The 20,300-nt window shown below is 41.8% G+C and overlaps 1 protein-coding gene across 3 annotated transcripts in view; it reads left to right on the forward strand.

The window, feature by feature from the left end:
* LOC147886136 (yacP-like NYN domain protein) overlaps positions 1–17,175 on the forward strand; it is an 80,790-nt gene extending 63,615 nt beyond the window's left edge. The window contains exons 8-11 of one of the 3 annotated variants that reach the window (XM_087395781.1): positions 14,097–14,135; positions 14,919–14,971; positions 16,055–16,199; positions 16,359–17,174. In XM_087395781.1, the coding sequence (XP_087251907.1) occupies positions 14,097–14,135; positions 14,919–14,971; positions 16,055–16,160 (198 nt within the window). In that variant the 3' untranslated portion in view covers positions 16,161–16,199; positions 16,359–17,174. Of the gene's footprint in view, positions 1–14,096; positions 14,136–14,918; positions 14,972–16,054; positions 16,200–16,358 lie in introns of all 3 variants that reach the window. The other 2 variants (XM_087395783.1, XM_087395782.1) reach the window with 2 other exon arrangements.
* The last annotated feature ends 3,125 nt before the right edge of the window (positions 17,176–20,300 follow it).

Genomic DNA, 20,300 nt, shown 5'->3' on the forward strand with positions numbered 1-20,300 from the left:
TAGCTCGGTTATCCGGTAGGTCTTGGTTTGGACACCAGATGGGGGCCATGTGTGGCCTGATGGCTGGACGGCTTCAGATAGAGTTGGCACACTGCCAACTAGGCTACATGCAAGTGCGGGAAGGCATCCCATGACTGACTGCACTGAGGGTAGACGAAGCATTTTTCGGGGCAGCCCACTCTCGGGTTGCGGGGCCCGTTTGGAGCCTCAGATGATCCCGGATGGCTCTGGGCCGAACGGAGTTCGTAGGTTAGTTGCTCTATTCTGCGCCACGGTTCTAACGTGTGGTCGGTGGCCTATTTCGGGACCAACCTCCAGTCGGCTGTTTTGGGCCGACTAGATCGGTCTCCCAATTGGGTCTAACCCACTACGACTGGTGGCTATATAAGAGCAAGCCCGTGAAGCCCATATTCATCACTGGCTACAACAACCTTGATTCCTTAGCATCCAGCCTCCGTCCTCTACTGTTTCCAGCACGCCATCGAAGCTTCTCACATAGGAGCGCACGGCTGGGAGGCAGCGCCATCTATTGTATTAGTTTTACAGTAATCAAATTTTTGATTCTCCATACTATCTGCTTTTCTCTCTTGCATACGAGATCCTGTTATCTGTTGAGCACAGACGTTGTATTGTTTTCTTACATCAGGAGAATATTTCTGAAGAAGTTTTAGCTGGGATTATGAGGATTTGGAATAAAAGTATATTTTGTATGTTGCTTGGTGGCTTCAATAAATGTGATCTGTGGATGTGATAGACTATAAGGGTATATATAGCTCTACTGTGTTTTTTGCATCCAACGGTAACTGTACGGTGCATTTAAGTTCACACATGTGGTCCGTACAGTGTGTACGGACCTGTACGGCATTATTTACTGCAGTACGGACTACAGACAGGTGCATTTACAGCACGTACGGACTGCTGACAGGCCATTGAGTGCTGTACGGGCCTGCCTTGGGATTGTGCCATTCTTCTAACACATTTAATGCTGCTGTCCTTCTGTACGGAATTGACAGCAGTGCATTTACTGCCTGTACGGAATTGCCAGCAGATCTTTACTTCCGTACGGCATCATTTGGCATATGTTTGAGGTCCTTTCCACCTCCGGATCTTGATTTTGGAGCCTTTTGAGGCATTACCATCGTGTTTGGGCCTTGTTAATGCACTTTGGTGCATTGAAGGTCATACATTTCAGTTTTTTGGGACTGGTTATTGCCTCATTTGGCATTTGTTTGAGGTCCTTTCTACCTCCGGATCTTGATTTTGGAGCCTTTTGAGGCATTACCGTCGTGTTTGGGCCTTGTTAATGCACTTTGGTGCATTGAAGGTCATACATTTCAGTTTTTTGGGACTGGTTATTGCACTCTTGCAGTGAAAGTCTTGAGGCTTGTGCAGTCACTTGCATTCTCTTTGTTAGTTGTGGTATTTGCACTCCGTTTGCATCAATGGCTAGTCACAAGGATGATCTTTTTGGGATGATTGGGGCTGATGACAAGCTTGATGGCACCAATTATCCCATGTGGTCATACATGGTGGGACATGTTTTGGTTGCCAAGAATCTATGGCATATTGTTTCAGATTCTTAGGCCAGGCCTACACGCACTATTACTTTTGGTGCTACACCTACAACCTCTGCTTCTTCAAGTGATGGGTCTTTAGGTGATGGTTCTAATGCTACAGCTAGGACACCTGCACCTCCTGCTCCAGGTTCTTTGCCTCCTTCACAGGAGCAAATTCAGTGGGATGGTCGTGATGCCAAAGCACATGCCTTGATTGCTCTTTCAGTAAAACGGGTCATTATCCCTCATATCTGGTCTTGCAAGACAGCTAAGCAAGCATGGGATCAGCTTGCATCTTTATATTAGGTGCGGAATGAGGCGAGGGTTGCCTATCTCCGCAAGCAGTTAAAAGATTTGAAGCTTGATGAGGGTGGTAACATGGATGCCTATCTCACTAATGTGAAGGATTTGAAAGAGCAGTTGGCCAACATTGATGAGATTATGCCTGATTCTCAGCTTGTTTCTAATACCCTTGATGGGTTGCCTGATTCATATCAAGGCTTTGCTACTACATTGACGTTGGTTGCAGAGGGTGATGCCAATCATTTCTTTTTTGACCAGCTGGTTGCTCTTCTTCTTCAAGAGGAGCAAAGTCGTGTGAATCGCAATGTTTCTATGACTAGTGATCAAGTATTTGCCGCCCATCACAAACACAAAGGTGAAGGCAAGGTTTCAACTGGAAAACCCTCTCATTCCCATGCTGATCATTCACATGGTGCCTCTTCTTCAGGGGTAACAAAAAGAAGAAGAGATGTAATTATTGCAGGAAACCTGGGCATCTGAAAAGAAAAAGAAAGAGTCTGGTCTTACAGTATCTGGTTTTTCTAGAGTCCGCTAATTTCGCACAAGACCAGCATTGGGCTTTCTTGGTTACATGTCAGTATAATCTTGATATTCTCGATGCTTGTATGGCAGTTTTAGATGTTCGTGATGCCTGGTTCTTTGATAGTGGTGCTAGCAAGCACATCACTTCCTGCAGGAAGTTATTCGGCTCATTGGAGCTTACATCTCAGGGGGGAAGTGTCACATGTGCCAATAATGCATCATATACCGTGAAAGGTATTGGGCAAGTTGCTCTTACTTCTGTCTCTGGTGGTATTGTTACTCTAGAGCATGTGCTTTATGTTCTAGGCATTCGTAAGAACCTCATTTCTATTTCAGCCATTGCTACATGTGGCTTTCAGGTTCTTTTTGATGGTGTTAGGTATGTAGTGTATGATACTACACATGCCTTTACCATGGTTTTGACTGGTACATTCTAGAGGTCTTTATAGACTTGATGCTTATGACAGATGTTTGGATGATGATGCTGCTCTTGTCGATGCACATGCCTTTGCTCTTGATTCTACCATGGCAGACACTCATTTGTGGCATGAGAGGTTTAGACACCTCAATTTTGGAGCCCTTGTGAAGTTATATAAGGAAAATATGGTTGTGGATCTACCCAAAAATGCATATGCCTACCAAACATGTTTGTGAACCATGCTTGCTTGGTAAGATGCACCGTGCTGCGTTTCCCAAGGATGGGAGAGTTGGTGCTTTACGTAAGCTTTATCTGGTTCATAGTGATGTTTGTGGACCCATGAGGGTTGCAACTCTACTATTTTGTCACTTTTATTGATGATTTCACTAGGTACACTTGGATTTTCGCATTGAAATCCAAATTTGAAATTTCTTCATGCTTCAAGCATTTTATTGCCTTGGCTGAGAATGAGAGTGGGCTGCACATTGCTCACCTTAATACAAACAGGGGGGGTGAATACATGTTGAAGGAGTTTGCTATTTTTTTGGCTTCCTGTGGCATCAATCATCGATGCACGGTGCCTTATACTCCTCAACAGAAAGCGGAAGAATAGATCAATGATGGAAATGGCCAGATGCATGTTGAAAGGCAAACATTTGCCTAATAAGTTGTGGTTTGATGCGGTCATGTGTGCAAATTACATCTTGAATAGATGCCCTACAAAGGCATTGCAGACTATCACACCTTATGAGGCTTAGATGGGTTGTAAGCCTCGCATTTCCCACATGAGGACCTTTGGATGCTTAGCTTATGCTCATGTGCCTTCACAGAAACGCACTAAGTTGGATGATAAAGCTATCAAGTGGATTTTTCTTGGGTATAGTTCAGAGAGCAAGGGCTATAAGCTATATCAGCCCTGCACGGGCAAGTGTGTGTTTTGTCAATCGGGATGTTGTATTTGATGAATCTTCCACTATGCCTTTGCTGGACTGTCAAAAACAGCTTATCGTTGATGCCCCTGACATATTTGACAGCTTCATGCCTTTGTTTCCATCTGATGCTCGGGATGATGTTCCATCTGAGGTTGTATCTCCTCCATCTGTTGGTCATTTGCAGCCACATGTGCAGCCAGAAATTCAGCCTGATATGCCTCTCATTGATCAGGATCATTTGCACAGGTCTCTTGACCTAGAAAGAGCAAAAATTCAGGAGCCCAAAAAGGTACCCTGTTGGCTCCTTGACACATTAAAAGATAGCAAACAAGATACTCCTCTGCCAGCCCGTACGAGAGCAGCTGTCCGGAAAGAGCATGCTAGTTTTGTTGCTTATGCTTTGGTTGCTACAGCATGCAATGAAGAGCCCTTATGTCATCAAGATGCCTTTTAGAATGATTGTTGGATGAAGGCCATGCAAGCTGAATTGGATTCTATCCATCAAAATAACACTAGGGAGTTGTGTGATTTGCCTCATGGCAAGAATGCCATTGGAACTAAGTGGGTTTACAAAATCAAACGGAAAGATGATGGTTCAGTGGACCGTTACAAAGCCCGTCTTGTTGCTAAGGGCTATGCTCAGCAGCATGGCATTGACTTTGAGGAGACTTTTGCTCCCATTCCAGGATCACCACTATTTGCATTGTTATTGCCTTTGCTGCCACTTTCATTGGCAGATACATCATCTTGATATTAAGACAACTTTCCTTCATGGGCATTTGCAGGAAGGAAGAGGTCTATGTTTCCCAACCTCCTGACTTTGAGCTTGAAGGTTTTGAAAGCAAGGTATGCCGCTTGAAAAAGGCCCTCTATGGATTGAAGCAGGCACCTTGGGCTTGGTATTCGAGAATTCATACTCATTTGCTCACACTTGGCTTTCAGAACAGCCCTACAGAGGCTACCCTTTACATCCGCAAGCGTGGGACAGATTTGCTGATTTTAGTCCTTTATGTGGATGACATGCTTGTGACTGGGACACATGCTCAGCAAATTGCAGATTTTAAAATTGATTTGCAGTAGACTTTTGCTATGTCTGATCTTGGTCTTCTGCACTACTATCTAGGCATCCAATTTTCTAGCAGTGAGGGGGGCATTTAGATGTCATAATCCAAGTACTTTGGACAGCTTTTGCAGCATTTTCAGTTTGAGGATTGCAAGCTAGTATCCACACCATTAGAGAGTGGTTTTCACTTCTCTTTTGAGGATGGTAGCAGTACATGTGATGTCACTCTCTATCAGCAGGAAGTTGGTTGTTTGATTTACCTATGCCATACGAGACCTGATCTATAGTATGCTGTCTCACAGTTGAGCAGATATATGCACAGCCCATCTATGCACCATTGGCATGCCGTGAAGCGTGCTTTTAGATATCTCAAAGGCACTCAGTATTTAGGCCTTCTTTATGAGGCTGATACTTCACTTGTCATGCATGGATTCACTGATAGTGATTGGGCTGGTTGTTTTGATACTCGTGTCACATAGTGGCAATTGTACTTCATGTGTTTCTTGGTTCAGCAAGAAGCAGAGTACAGTTGCTACTTCTAGCTGTGAAGCTGAGTATAGAGTTGCTTTTACAGCTATAGTGAAGTGTGTTTGGCTTCGGAAGCTACTTGCAGATCTTTGTGCATGCCAAACTGCTCCTACTGTCATCTTCACTGGTAGTCAGAGTGCTTTAGTTGTTGCACGGAATTCAGTTTTCCATGCTCGCACAAAGCATATTGAGGTTCACTATCACGATGTCAGAGAGCGATAATCAGCAGGTGATATTGAGTTGTCTTATGTTCCCACTGAAGACAACTTGGCAGATCTTTTTACGAAGGCTCTACCTCAACCTAAGTTTGAGGCTTTTCAGCAAGCTTTAAACTTAGTACCTTTCGTAACTTGATCTGTTGTACTCTGTACAGTCATAGGTTGCTATATCCCTACGGGACGAACATGTGCAACCATGACATTTGATATTTAGGTATCCTGAGCAATGTCGAGGATAATCAGCCCATACCATGGAGGGGGGTTTGTAGGCCATCTCATGGCTATCCATAGATGCCACTTATACCTTGGTATGTGCCTTGTAGGCCTAGTTATAGTCAGTTACGACTATTGGTACAGTTAGTTGATGTACCATCTAGGTCAGTCAGGACACTTAGTCTAGTTAGGGCAGTTAGCCCTAGGGTTTTGTTATGTTGGCTCTCCCTTGAGCCTCCACACTTGTACTTGCAGCATTTTGATTACAGCAGCTCATTTTTGGCTTTTTCTCACTCATTTCTGAGCTTTCATTGATTGCCATAGCTAACAAGTCCCATGATTATGAATAAGATAGCCTTTCATTATGTTTTCATTCATGTATCATTTCCTCACACCCTAACCTTTTCTCCCTCTCTGTCCACCATGTTTCTAACAGATTTCAGTATGTGTTGCATTTACTGATGGTCTACGACCATTTTAGTCTTTACGCTGTGAAGTTCTCCTTTGCCAGACTTTTTGGTGGGGTTCTGTGGTGCAATACAAGGCTGAGACACATGGATTCATGAACATGCAATTATGAACATCTCATGCTGTTGTTTTCACATTTGGCCTGTATTTTTCAAGCTGAAAGTTTTGAATTCGAGAGTGATTTAGAAGTGACACATTTTCTCGTTCCTAGCTGCTGTGTTTTTCAATGAGTCGTGATGTTTGAATGTAAAGAGCAGGCAGGAAGACAACTGTTGTATAAATCTGAAAAAGCAGCAGGATTTTGTTCTAATCAGGGTCAGCATGCAAATGTTCGTAAACGTTTGCTTGCAGCAATGTCCTTAACCTTTTTTATGGCTGCTTTATCCCACAAAATTCTTATCGTCTTAGGAAGCGAGGCATACACAACTTAGCTGAGCTTTGGTTTATAGCCAAACCATGCCAATGGGGTTTAATTCAATGAAGCCTTTTTAGGGGAGCTGCTGGTGATGTATTTATTGTTGCAGCTTCATCTTAGAGACTTGGACATCTGACCATTGCCAGGATTGTCATGCACAAAAAACTGATGATGATTCCTACGTGTCTTGATAAACTGATAATGACTCCTGCGTGTCTTGAAAATACTCTTTGAAAGCTTTAAGCATGGGATATGCATAGTCCCTCTGTCAATCCAATCAGGAAATATAGACACTTTGATTTACTGCAAGGGCTTCTGACTCTTCATTACATATAAAAATACTTCAGATTTTTCTTTCATAGTAGATCTAGAAATGTCATCAATGATCGTGACACAAGTGAAGAGCACCTAAATGGGTAAGAATGCTATGTTCCCTATCACATTCATGTGCACTTTTGTCAGATTTTCTTGAACTGTTATTGAGTAATCTTTTGGAAAGGCATATGGTATAAATTCCCAAAGCATGCAACGTAAAAATTGAGAGGAGGATTGAGAGTGGAGAGAACGGTAGTAAAGCAAACCGGTATCTGATGTTGGAAGAATGAAGAATAAGAGAGTACAAGGGTTTCCAACCTGACAAACCCCTAGGCACCCAAACTAGGGTTAAAACTCCCACACACTCGGGAGAAAAACCTTAGATAAGGAAAAAATTGCCCTAACCTTCTAACTAATTATTATATCAGCAGTTCCTCAAGATACCATTATTTGCATTGCCCACATAGTGACATTGTCTCGATGTACCATGTGTAGTCTCATGTATCAAATGGAAGTAAGCCCATAGCTTTGCTGAAAGCTTCAAACATTTCTATGGGTAGAGCCTTAGCGAAAAGATATGCAACATTCTGATGTGTAGGATAGTCTTTTGCATGCAATCTCTCCTTGATATAGTGATAATATCTCTCAATGAGTCTTGTGTGAGCATGAAACACAGGATTCCATGCCCTACAATAGACTTTGGTAGTCATTGATAATGGGAGTAGATGGTTGCAAACCACCACGAAGATTTGCCATCAATCTCTTGAGCCATACACATTCCTTTTAAGTAGTGAAAGCTTCCCTGTACTCAGCTTCACATGATGATGTTGGCACAATGGACTATTTCTTGCTTAACCAAGAAATTCATCAACTGCCAATAAAGAGTTGGAGTGTCTGGTATCATAATCACTATCCCAATCTGAATCCCTCAAAGCATGCAACTTAGAGTCGCCCCCCTGGCATAGAACAGACCAAGAGACTTATTACCCTGTAGATACCATGAGATTGAGTACCCCTGGCATTAAACAGACCAAGAGACTTAGTAACCTGCAGATATTTGAAAATATGCTTTACAGCAATCCAATGCTGTGTCTTTGGGCTGTGCATATACCTCTCTATCCACAAAGGTCACCTTCTGTAGGCTCTCCTTAAATCATTGTCTCCAAATTTGGTACAATTGAACGTTTTCTCTCAAGGTGATCCCTTGTGTTCTCCCTTCTTTGCTGTATACATTCCCCTTCTCTTTTCATTCACTTTAGTCCAAATCACATCTAGGAGCTGTCACTGGGGAGGGACGTGTCAAGCAAGGCTGGGGCGTGCACATGGGGGGTGGTCAGGACCCATCTTCTCTCCTATTAGGAATTGTGATCCTCAAAGAACTAACGTCTAACCACAAAAGGGTGACTGCCATTATCAAGTCCCTTGCCAACATAGGATAGTCAGATAGGCTTTGGGTAAGTAGCCCATTGGCTTGCATTGTAACCATCCACTAGTATAGACTTGAGACCTCCACTTGCTAGTGAAACACTCCTCTGCTCATAGTGGAACACTCACCCGCTCATAGTGTCTTGAAATCTCATGCCTTCACAATCGAGCATATATTTAATACTCCACGTCAGTGAGTACCGAAGCTGCCGTCATAGAGGCCTCCAAAATTGTGCTGAAGCATGCACAATGAATGTGGACGATGTATTGGTTATTCTTGGGAAGACGTGGCAACCAAAGCATGATCATGAATCTAGACACATGATGTGTCGACCAGGGAAAGGAATGGGTGAGCTGCTGTGAAGTGAACTACAGGAAGAAGACTCCCCTCCCATAGATGGTGACATCCTGGATTGATCACCGTCAAAGGCCAAGCTTGCTTGAAATTAGTCGCCACCATGAGACAATCAATGTGTCCCTCTACTACCTCATGGGAATGTAGGACAACTGTATATCTCTAGGTGACAGTCGCTCTCGAACATAATGATATCGGACATCAATGTGCTTTGTACGCACATGAAAGACTTGCGGAGCCCTGTAGCTATGAAGGCTGCCATGTACTCAGCTTCACAACTAGAAGTAGCAACTGTAGGCTTCTAAGCGGTTTAAGGGCTGTCCAATGTACTTGGATTGGCTCGTCATTATACCCCCTCAATACAAGCAAACCGGATGCTCAAGTAGTAGTGTTACCTGCCCATATTTTGTCATTGCAAATGATTTATGCAAATCAGCCTTGAAATTTGCAATTTTTTGCATATCAGGCCGAGTGATAAGCATGTCAACATTTGCAGATTGATATTCGTATGGCAGAATTGTGCCAATCGTACGTTGCACGGTCAAGTACCCAAAAAGCTGCACGCATGCAAATTGTCCGGACGACTGCACGGTTGATTGCACGGTCAAAGATTGTACGTTGACACTGATCTCTGTTGCACAAGCCTTGTATGGCTGACTTTGTTTTAACGGTGCACAACACGTGCAGGGATCTGCCGTACGACCTGCGTTGAGCGTCTTGTACAAATTGTACGGTGATGTGCAAAAAGTGTGCAATTGTACGGTTGAAGTTGCAGAGGCTAACAAAGACTGTATGGACACCACTCTTCCTCTAACAAATGTAGAGGTGTGCTCCAGTCACATCAATATAGAATCTAAGCTGTAGCTAGACGATGTCGATGCAAATCCCAAGATGAAGCTGAAGCAGGAAGTGACACTAGTCAAGTCAAGCGCAGAAGTGAGCTTAGGGACGATAGGCAAAAGCAAAAACCCGCCTTGATACCACTGTTGGGTGCGGGGGGCAATGGAAATGCAAGTGGAATGCTAGGGAGCAACAACAGGTGAGAGAATACGAAGTGCTTGCAAATGGATAATGAGAAAGTACAAGAGGGGGCCAATATAGGCCCCAAAGTCAACCATAGGGGTTGACCAAAGAAATCAACCTACGGGTTGACCTGATCCTACAAGGCACATAGTGCTAACAAGTGGGGCTTGGGCATAATGAGAGGTGGGCTAGAAAGTTGAGGAGCACACTATCGTCCTTACCCACTAGTGCATTATGGAATGCTAGATTCTATCATGTCCATTGCTCCAACTTCATATTGATCATAAACATGACATGGTGGGATATTTGCCTAAAATTAAGCAGCGCACTTGAATTCATGTGGGGGCTTGCATGTTGGAAATATCGGTATACTAAAGCATTTCCAATGTAATAATTAGTTAGAAGGGTTAGGGGCACATTGTCCCTATCTAAGTTTCATTCCCATAACCTAGGGGGGTGTATGGCTTTTAGCCCTAGTTTTGGTTTCCCTAGTGTTGACAACTCTTGTACTCTCTTATTCTTCATTCTAGCAACATTACATCTCATTTTTATTCAATTCAGTTCTTTTTACCCTCACATTGGTATGTTAAGGTAGTGCCAATGTACCAATTAGTTAGAAGGTTAGGGGCACTTTTTTCCTTTTCTATGATTTCCCCTCTAGCCATAGTTAGTGGTTAAGGTGTGTGTGCATTTCAACCCTAGTTTGTGTCGCCCTAAGTTTTTGGAATGTTGACAACCCTTGTACTCTCTCATACTTCATTCTCAGATCTTGTTTTGCTTCACTCCCATTCTGCCTCGTGGGAGAGTTTCTGTCGCGAAGAACATCACTGGTTAGGCTTGTTTTCAAGAAGTGCTCTGTTCTAGAGAATCGTGCCTGCTGTGTGGCTGCGGCACTTCTGCTATGATTCTGCATCAGTCGTCCATAGCCGCATCATGATTCATCACCTTTGGAGGTATCAGCAGAAACATGTTTTTTACAATTTCAGACTGGTTGTGACTGTTCGAACCTTGCTACTCTCTGCCTGCAGTCTTGCCAGCCTCGGCGCACAGGACCTGCTGCCTTCAATTTTGGGCTTCTCACACTTGTGGCCATCTTGGAAGCCTTACTGCATCAGCATCCTTCCTGGTGCCTCAAATTCCATTCAGTTTAGTTAGTCTACAATCACATTTGGGGCAGATTTTGGTCTATACACAGTTCGAGCTATTGAGTTTCGGTTGAGGTGTTCGTTGTCCACACATTTGTGGCTAATCATTGGTAAGGATAGGACTTAAGGATGTCATAGTAGCTAGTCCCTGCTATGCGTGATCGAGTTTATGGTTTTCACTCTCATGAGTGACTATCGTGAGATTGAAACTGCACTATGTTGTGTTTTCAGAGGAGCTTGGGAATGTTCCTGGATTCATCTAGTTATAGGTATTTGAAAAGATAATTTGATACTTCATGACTGAATAGATCACTAGACTAAGATCCAGGATCTTCAGAGAATGGTTGCTGAATATTGATGAGCTGATACCTGACTGCCAGCTTGTGTCCACTGCTCTGAACTCATTGCCAAAGTCTTATTTGTCTTTTCAGCTACAGCTCTAGGGTCCACTGTTGGCTGAGCCTAGTTCAGTGCGAACTAGGCCACATGCCTTCATACAGCCCTTACTCAAGGGCTGAGGCACAATAAAGGTAGCCATCCATAGCCAAAGGCCACCTAAGTTTACACAACCAGTTCAGCCTTAGGTTAAGACCTTGCAGCACAAGCCATATTTGCTGAAGGTCCAATTGTAACTCTTCTATGCTTATTGAATTTCAGGAGCTTCAATCTCGATATCTGCTTACATTTACACACTCCATAAGGACTGCACCTCCCAAGCTGAGTCCGCTTGTGACGTAGGTAGTGGGTCATGAAGCCAGGATGGCAAGTAAGTTCAAATCTTGAGGCTCCATGGTGCTCTGATCTGTACGGCAACACCCATAACGCTGCTGCATGAAGAAGGCATGGTCACCTACCTCTGAGTCATATAGAGCAAAGGCACTAAACCCCCTGTCCCAAAGAGCTACTTCCCATGTCAAACTGAAGGACTCAACAACGCCCATAACGCCGCTGCATGAAGAAGGCATGGTCACCTTCCTCTGAATCATATAGATCAAAGGCACTAAACCCCCTATCCCAAAGAGCTACTTACCATGTCAAGTGAAGGACTCAAAGGTAACGTATGAGAAGAACCTGAGAACTCCTATCCAAACCACACTGGTAATATGGCAACTCATCAAACAGTGCTTGCTAGATTCCTATGCAAGCTGACATCTCATACATAAGCCCATCTACTGAAGCCAAGAGCCAACTAGAATATCTCTATGAAATTTGAATATTTAGCGAAAAAGAAAGTACAATACTTTCTTGGCCTAATTGATTCCCCAAAAATGAGACAAAAAACTCGACGGATAATGCTTTGAAATCGTGTGTGATTGCCACTATTGAACAACCGTGGGTAGATGACGGGTGGCTATCTGTTGAATCATGTATCTAATCCTTGTGGAATATTGAAAGAAAGGAGCAAGAGAATTGAGAGCAGTGGAAGCTGGCCAAGACCAGTCCCCTTCATTCCAGTCTAAAGCCAACAAGAGGTCTCCCTTGAAAATATAAAGCCTTCACTTGGGCTCACAGCTGCAATTGCAATGTTGGATGGATCTAAAGACCAAACACTTCCCAGACATCCAATTACCTCAGGTAGGTGTGAGTGTGAGAGAGGTGTCTAGGATAAACTATAAGGAAGGAATTGGTCCTCTCACTCCTGAGCATGTGCCCTGCTCACTAAAACATCCATACCATTTGAACTCAATCTGAGGGTAGTGAGGATCAATAAGGTCTTTCTCCAAGCCTGCGGAATGGATCTCACGATTTGAGTCTAGTACCAACAACTTGGGAAGCGGTCCATATTTGTGATCAATGATCTCCTGACCTCCACTAAACCCATTACCAATACTATACAACCCCTGAGAGTTCCATCATGCCAATCTCGATCTTTGCTCATTCCCAAGGGTGACGCCTTGATAATGTACTCGAGGGTTATGAAAATGTGCCAACTCTCCCTAGTGGATGGGACTTCTCAGCGGATCTCCTGAAAATGATCCAAAATCTGGACAAGACTCGTCGGCATTGGAGAAGTGGGCCGACAATGATGATCCACCAAGAAAACCCAACTGACACTCCTCGACCACTGTCCAGCTGCTCATGGTGTGCATTGAAGTGAAGCAAAAGTTGCTTCCATGGCTGGTCCCTTGGAGTCAAGTCTCTAACAAGAAGCTTGAGTAGGAGTACCTTACTCGGACTCTTTTTTTTTTTTGCAAAAGAACCCTACTCTGACTCTTTGGATTAAGAATCTCCAATCAACCGTGTGATGAATAGTGAGAGTGTCCGTGTATACCGTGGCTCAAGATGGAGATTTATGAGCAGCCTCTTCACCTGTCTAATGCTGTGTTCATGGAAACATCAAGAAGAGGTCACATACTACATGGTAGCAAGAAGTACCTGGTTGAGCACCAATACTCTACCAGCCAAAGAAAGTCTAGCAATGCTCCAGTACACTAGCTTCTTTTGTGTACTCTCCAACACCGGTGCAAACTGTTGAGCTGGAGACACATCAACCCCACCTAAAAGCCTACATATCTAGTGGGAGTGCCTCTAGGAACACAAGCAAAACCTCTGTCAATACCCCAATCAGGAGTATCCTGAACAGGATTTGTCCCAATAGAGCGGATAAATTGTGCCTGCGAATTCAGTGATTAAGGGAAGGCTGGCAATTTTGGGTGCCTTTCCAGGATTAGCTTTCCTAAAAATAAGATATGGCTTTTGGGAAAAGTAAAGTTAGACTTTTTGAGCTCAAACCAAGCTAAATATGGTGCAGAGCTTTGTAGCCTTGACCCTCGCTTCCGGAACTTACCCGCCTAGAATCCTAAGGTAGCGAAATTCGTTGTTGGGTAAGTTCCAACCTGCATTACCCCTTTTTTTCCATAGCTCCAAGGATATGAGTGTTTTGGGAACAGTGCCTAATAAGCCTGCCCTAGTCTAAAGTAGCTTACATGACCATTCCATTGCATTGGCTTTCAAAATTTATAGATGTTACACTTTGTTATATTCGGATCTTAGCATTTTGTATTACTGCTAGAGTGTTTTGGTTATATTTGTGCTTTCAATATGTCTCCATGGGTTCATTTGTGCTTGATTTCTTCAAACTTTTCCTGTTTGCTGGTCTAGGGCTTATAGAGCTTGATTTCTATTCTAAAACTAAAGAGACAAGTCGGCTCAAGCATGTTCAAGTATAAATCAGTAAAATCTTTTCCCGCATGCAGGGCGCCTTTGTGTGGAGTTGTAGGGTACTCCTCACAGCGGTAATGCAAGAATCTGTTTCTGAAGAAATTTTCTGTAAGATAATTAAAAGAGTTTCAGTTTTATTCCTAAAGCATTCTGGTGTATTTATTTACATCTTTTTCGTTTCGCAAATCTTCTTCTAGAAAAAAATCTGGATTTCAATAACAGCTGTGATGTGATCATGACAGGTTCTCTCTTTAAGTTTTCATTTCCAGACATGGGCATGCTTCAATGATCATTGTAGACTTGTTTTATTATACGTCTTTTCATTTTTTGATCTGATGCTCGTGTTAGTGAATGTGTTATTTAATGATTTAAAAACATAATTACAAATAGCAAATGATGGTTTTTTAAGCAAACACCATTTCCCATTAGTTCAACCAATAAGTTTTACCAACTGCATTGCTAGATGCTTGATATCCACTGTGGAAGTCGCCTTTCATTTCAGGCACGTGCAATGCAGGAAGATTTCTCAAGCCCTTTTTTTCCTTTCCAAACGTACTGGATAGGTGCCATTTAGGACTATAAATGAAGATGTGAGAAGTGCTTAACCAGGCCATTCACCTCTTTTGGTGCTCGACAAGTTTTGTTTTCTGCTACATTCAGTGGCTTGTTTTTCAAAATAAATGTTGCCAAGCAAGAAAAGACTTTGTACAATATCAAACAACTTGGGGAACCATTTGGGCTATTGTTTTGTTCTTGTTTCTGGGTGTGATCTTTTGCTACAGGTTGTGTGGTAGATCTTCAATTTTACTGATGACCTTCAAAGCATGGAAGTTAATGCCTATGGTTGGATTTTGAAGATCAAGGATGCCAGGAAAGAGCGTGATGAGGTGCTTATGCTTCTTGAAAGAAAGTATGTAACCACCTTGCTTTTCACTTGCTTCCGCCATTGTCCTCTTGCATCCGTTTCAAGCGAAGTAAAGAGAAAGTGCCAAGCATATCGAACAAGAACCTGAGCTCATGTTGTTTTGCTTGAACGCTTCAGTGAAACATAAGTCCTGACTCACACAACCAACGTTGCATCTATATTATCACATGTCAACGGCCCTTGAATATGAGTATGAAATTTTTCTGCTGAGATCTTTGTTAGGTCGTAGGGTGATACAAATACAGAAAGTAAAGCTATGATTTTAAGGCAAAATATGAAGCTCAACAGGTAGCTAGCTACTCAGGCTAGAGCAACCCTCACCCACTAGACTTTTTATGAACAGCTTAAGGGTAGAGCAACTATACGGGTCATGAACTCCGAAAGTTTCATAAGGGTCAAACATCTTTTATATGGTGAAAGATAAACATTTCCTCATTTTCACCATGCATGGTACATGAATGTTAAAAAATGCACATAGGTACTCTTTATTCTATCAAAATTTTAAGCTGTCAAATATTTACAAATGTTTGGATGTGCCAGGGAAATGTCCACCGTGTTCTCAAAACACACATACCACCAACCTCACCCTTCACCTCTTTAAAAACTGCTATCGTCAAAAGATCTTCAAGCATCATCATGTGCTTGATGATTTATATTCCATCAGCGATGTCAATTTGAAGGTTGAATGTTGTGGCCTTAAATGATTGATCATTAAAAATTCACATCTACATATATATATATTTTTGTGATTGGACAATGCTTATTAGCAGGACTTTAAATCATGCATTATTGACCACGTGCTGTTTTAGTTACGAATCCTGAGGAAGTCATTTCTTGCTTCGTTATTACCCGAAGGCTACACAATGACAAACTATCAATCAATTCACATTTTATTGGCATTGGGATAGCACTAGTGTAATTCTTAAGAGGAAGACCTACCTCTCATTCACAGGATCTGTAATTACCATCATGGTTCTTCCTATTTCATCAATGCTGTGTTATCTGTAGCTTCTTTTGTGCTTTTCCCTTCGAGCTTGTATTCTTATTGGTAGACTCTCTGGATGACAGCTCATACTCCACAAAAGGAAAGCTATTGGAGGATAATCTCGACCCAGAAGTCTGTCAGACTCTAAAAATGCTGAAGAAACAGCTGGCACGATCAGAACCGAGCTAGTAGCTACTAGTACTTGTAAACAAAAGAGATCTTGGAAAGGTACGTAGGAGGTACTAATACTTCATAAACTAAGGCCTTATTCCAGTTGTACTTGCTCATCTTTTTCAGAAAGAAACATATGCATCTCTAATCTTTTAGATATGTTGGTATCCAGAATGTGTATAACCAAACCTTATTTACACATAGCTTTTACTACAGGTGTTAAAGATGGAGAGATGGGGCAGAGTCCGTTTGAATTTGGTCCTGTGGCCCCAGCATTTCCTTTCACTTGAGGTTGGCCTGAAGGTGAGGCATGCCTGTTGCCAATTGTATGGATGCATGTTTAAACGTCAGCTTCTCACTCAACCCAAATGTGTACATCAAACCCTCAGCTTACCCAGACCATGGAAGTGATCGTCAACCTTGCAGGTTACCCAGTGCGTGGAAATTGTGCACAGAGGTAGCTCTCAAGCGCTCATGGTGCAAAGATTTGCCCGCTGAGTACTGTTTAAGCTTCATTTGCAAGACTCTATATTTTTGCTCTTCCTGGACTGCACGCAGCCTTTTTGTTCCAGGATTGACAAGAATGGGTCTTACCCTTCTTCATTAAATAGAAATCGTAAATGAAATGTCTCCTAAGCATACTCTTGCCCATCGTGGGGGGCTCTCTTTACTCCTCTTGGGCCATTAGGTTGGTTAACGTGGCCATGTAGATGTGGGAGAGGCAAGATACACAATTTGAGCTGCGACTTCGACGATGTCTTGCGAGAGGGAGGCCTTGTCCCTTAGGGGAACGTAAAGTAAGTGAGAGTGCCAAATGCGGAGTAGAAGTTGGCAAGGTATCACTAGAGCATATTGCGATCACACCTTCGAGACATACCTCTGAGTGGGAGAACTGGATGTATAGTAGATTGCGAGCACGTGTTTAGCTTATCGTTCTAGTAGCATAACTCTTCCTTTACCTCACACTTGTAAGTGCCACAAGTAGTTGGCCAAGCAGAGCTAATACAACGAAATAAACACAAGTGAACGTTTCGCTCGATAGAAAACCAACAATTCCGAATGTTTCCAGACATGCAATTGAATCTTTCTCCCAAACCTAAACTTGATGTTTGAAATCAAAGGTGACAATTTCTAGATAGGCAAGCAAATGCGTCCCTCGATTGATACCATTAATCATGTAATCCAGTCTCGATGTAAAGGAGAAAGAACAAATGAGAACAAGGGGGATGAGGAGGGGGCGAAAAAGCCTTTTTGAGTAAGAGGCTATCGGCTCACCTCAACACGAGGGAGGTCTGTGACGTCAATGTGTGGCCACACACTTGTTGCTGCAGCTCGTAGTCTTACATGCATGACACTTGAGGGTACTCTAACATGGCGTCGAATACGCATCGATTGTGTGGTGTAGGCCATGAGGGAGAAATGACAAAGCAGGTAGAAAGGAAGGCTAGTGAATAGAGGAGGGGGAGAAAACTATTAGTATCTTGGTGGAAGGTTGCATGTGTAGTCGTAATATTGTCCAAGAGCACACACATGATTGCATATAATGCCTTCCAATTCCATCATATGGCCATGTAGATGGAGGCCACGCACACTAGTTTAGGTAGAGATGGAGTTCCAACTAGAGCTCAAGGCAATCTTGTGGCGTGCAAAAAATTAGATGCCGCAATATAAGCCCTTGTAACCTAATAGCTATGGATTGTCCTTCTTAGGTTTGAACCTACTTGCTCCCTAGAGCACACAATCAACCTATAGGAGCACACAACACGAGTTTTAGGGTCATGGCCACGTTCCAATGATCCACCTAGATGGATCCTTCTTGCAATCGACCATAGCAAAGCACATGGATTAGACTTTTTGAAAGTAAGATCTATTGTTGATTAGAATGTAAAGTGATCCACATTGTCCAAATAGATCACAATCCAAATAACCCAACCCAAATTTTAGTGGGAAACACCAGAGAGGGGAAACTAAGATAAAATTAGAGGCATGTTTGGGGATTAAATTGATTAAGGAAACGGCCAACAAGGATTTCCAAATGCCATGTAAGGCCCATGAGTCCCAAGACATGCTAACACCCTAGCTCTAGACATGAGAAAAATTATAGCTCATGGCATGTTGATTTGACTGGGCACGGCCCAATAGAGCCAAGTATTTACATAGGTGAATGGCCCTATATAAGTTTTTCTTTTATGTATGAGTTATATAGAGCAAGCTTGCTATGATGAATCACCCTATAGACTCTTTCTTTTGGGTGAGTCAAATGGAGCAAGCTTGGACACAAATGTGTGGACTTCAAACTCAACAATGGGGTGATTTTCAGCTTGAGCATGGGACTTATTCCCTAGGAAATGCCATGCAATTAGGCATGGGCTAGCAAATTTCAAGGAGTGTGTGCAAACCTAAGAACACTTGGTCCATGGGTTGGTGGTTACTATGTCAACCCATGTAACAACGGGGACTCTACAATAGGACTCTAGAAGATGACTCGAAGGGAAGATAGAGGAGAAAAGTGGTAAATCCCTTTTGGAAGTTGGTGTCGCCATTTTTGTTGCACTTTTACAACATTCGCAAGTGTAAACCATCATTAATGACCTATAGGATGTGGTTTGCATTTTTCCTTCCATTAAAATGTGGATTAACGAACTTATATGCTAAATTTAACATTTTAAAGACATAAGATGCTTTTTCAATTAAGTGGTCCTTCATTAGTTTATTTTGATGAAAAAAGTAATTAAGAAGATAGATACTTTTCCCCCTTATGGTACCTTTCTTGTCTTATATTGTTCCTTGTAGTAAATTTATCGTAGATTTTCTTTATATCCTCTATTATGAAAAAAACTTTAGTTGTCTTCCTTGAGATTATCCCATACTCTTCTTTCTTTCTTGAAGAATTACTTTTCAATCAAAATTTTCTTATCACTATAGTATTTTAAACAAATAAAAGAAGAGAGAAAATGTCAATAGTAAAATTCAATGCAATGGTAAATATTGTTGAAATATGGTGCCATGTGCACATAGATTAGAGGCTAAGGTATGGTATAGGAATGTATTAAAGTAGCCACCCTAGGATGTGGACTACATAGATTTGAAATAGATTGATTCATTGTTGCTCATTAATCTCTTTCATGGAGTTTCTTCTATGCTTTGAGCCTTCGTAGTTCTTATGCTCATCTATTGCACTAGGTTTAGCACGATCTTACATTCTTTGATAAATATATCATATTATGAAATATCATTTATAATTTTAACTTGTTATAGATTTTTTCATAATTTTTTATATTTTTTCAAAAAGACATTATAAATTTTAGTATAGTTCAAAATAATTAGTAAAAATATGGTCTTTTTTAAGGGAATCTTTAAAGTGGGTAACCTGCAACAGTTTTGCTTAGTATGCAATAGTGTTAATAATTACACAATTTGACTCCTCTTTTTCATAATTAGCAATTCCTCAATTAATTAAAATTTGCTCTTTTGTTGAGTAGGTGGACATAAATGTCTCTTAATATTGAGCAAAAATGCTTTTATTACCACTACTTTTGAGGCAATGGTAATGGAAACGTTTTTAGTTTTGTAAGGTTGTTCTAAAGGCATGATATTAACTCCCACATGGTTGACATGAGTTTCACTCCCAAATGCTTATATTTCATTGGTTGCTTTTGAACTACAAATGCTAGCATTTCTTTTGTCGGTTCACACCCAAGGTTTCAATATGTACATTGTTATAAACTATTGTTATTAGTAGCACCCTCACGGTATTGATAATGGAAACATTTTGAGTTGTATAAATTCTTATAAACTATCGTTATTTGCACACTAGAGGTGATGATCCAAGAAAATAATTACAACCCTAGTATAGCACATGATGGAATATAGTTGGAAATATCAATCATGTAAGGTATAGCTCTCTCAATCCCATCATTGTTCTAGTTTTAAAAATCCCCTTCAAAGCTTCTTTTAATACTACTATACCTTTAGACTGCAAACAGGATTTGAAAACAAAACTTATGGTTGGGAGGATGACTTAGATATCCTTAGGGCCTTGAAAGATATTGACCCCTCTAAAGATTGAGTCTAACTTTGACACTATGGCATTGCGAAAGAAAAATGTCATGAACCACCCGAGAGTGACTTGACTATAGCCCTGAAGTACTAGAAATG

Source organism: Dipteris shenzhenensis, chromosome 24 (assembly GCF_047967505.1).
Source record: "Dipteris shenzhenensis isolate YYH24624 ecotype China chromosome 24, Dip_SZ_1.0, whole genome shotgun sequence".
NCBI lineage: Eukaryota > Viridiplantae > Streptophyta > Polypodiopsida > Gleicheniales > Dipteridaceae > Dipteris > Dipteris shenzhenensis.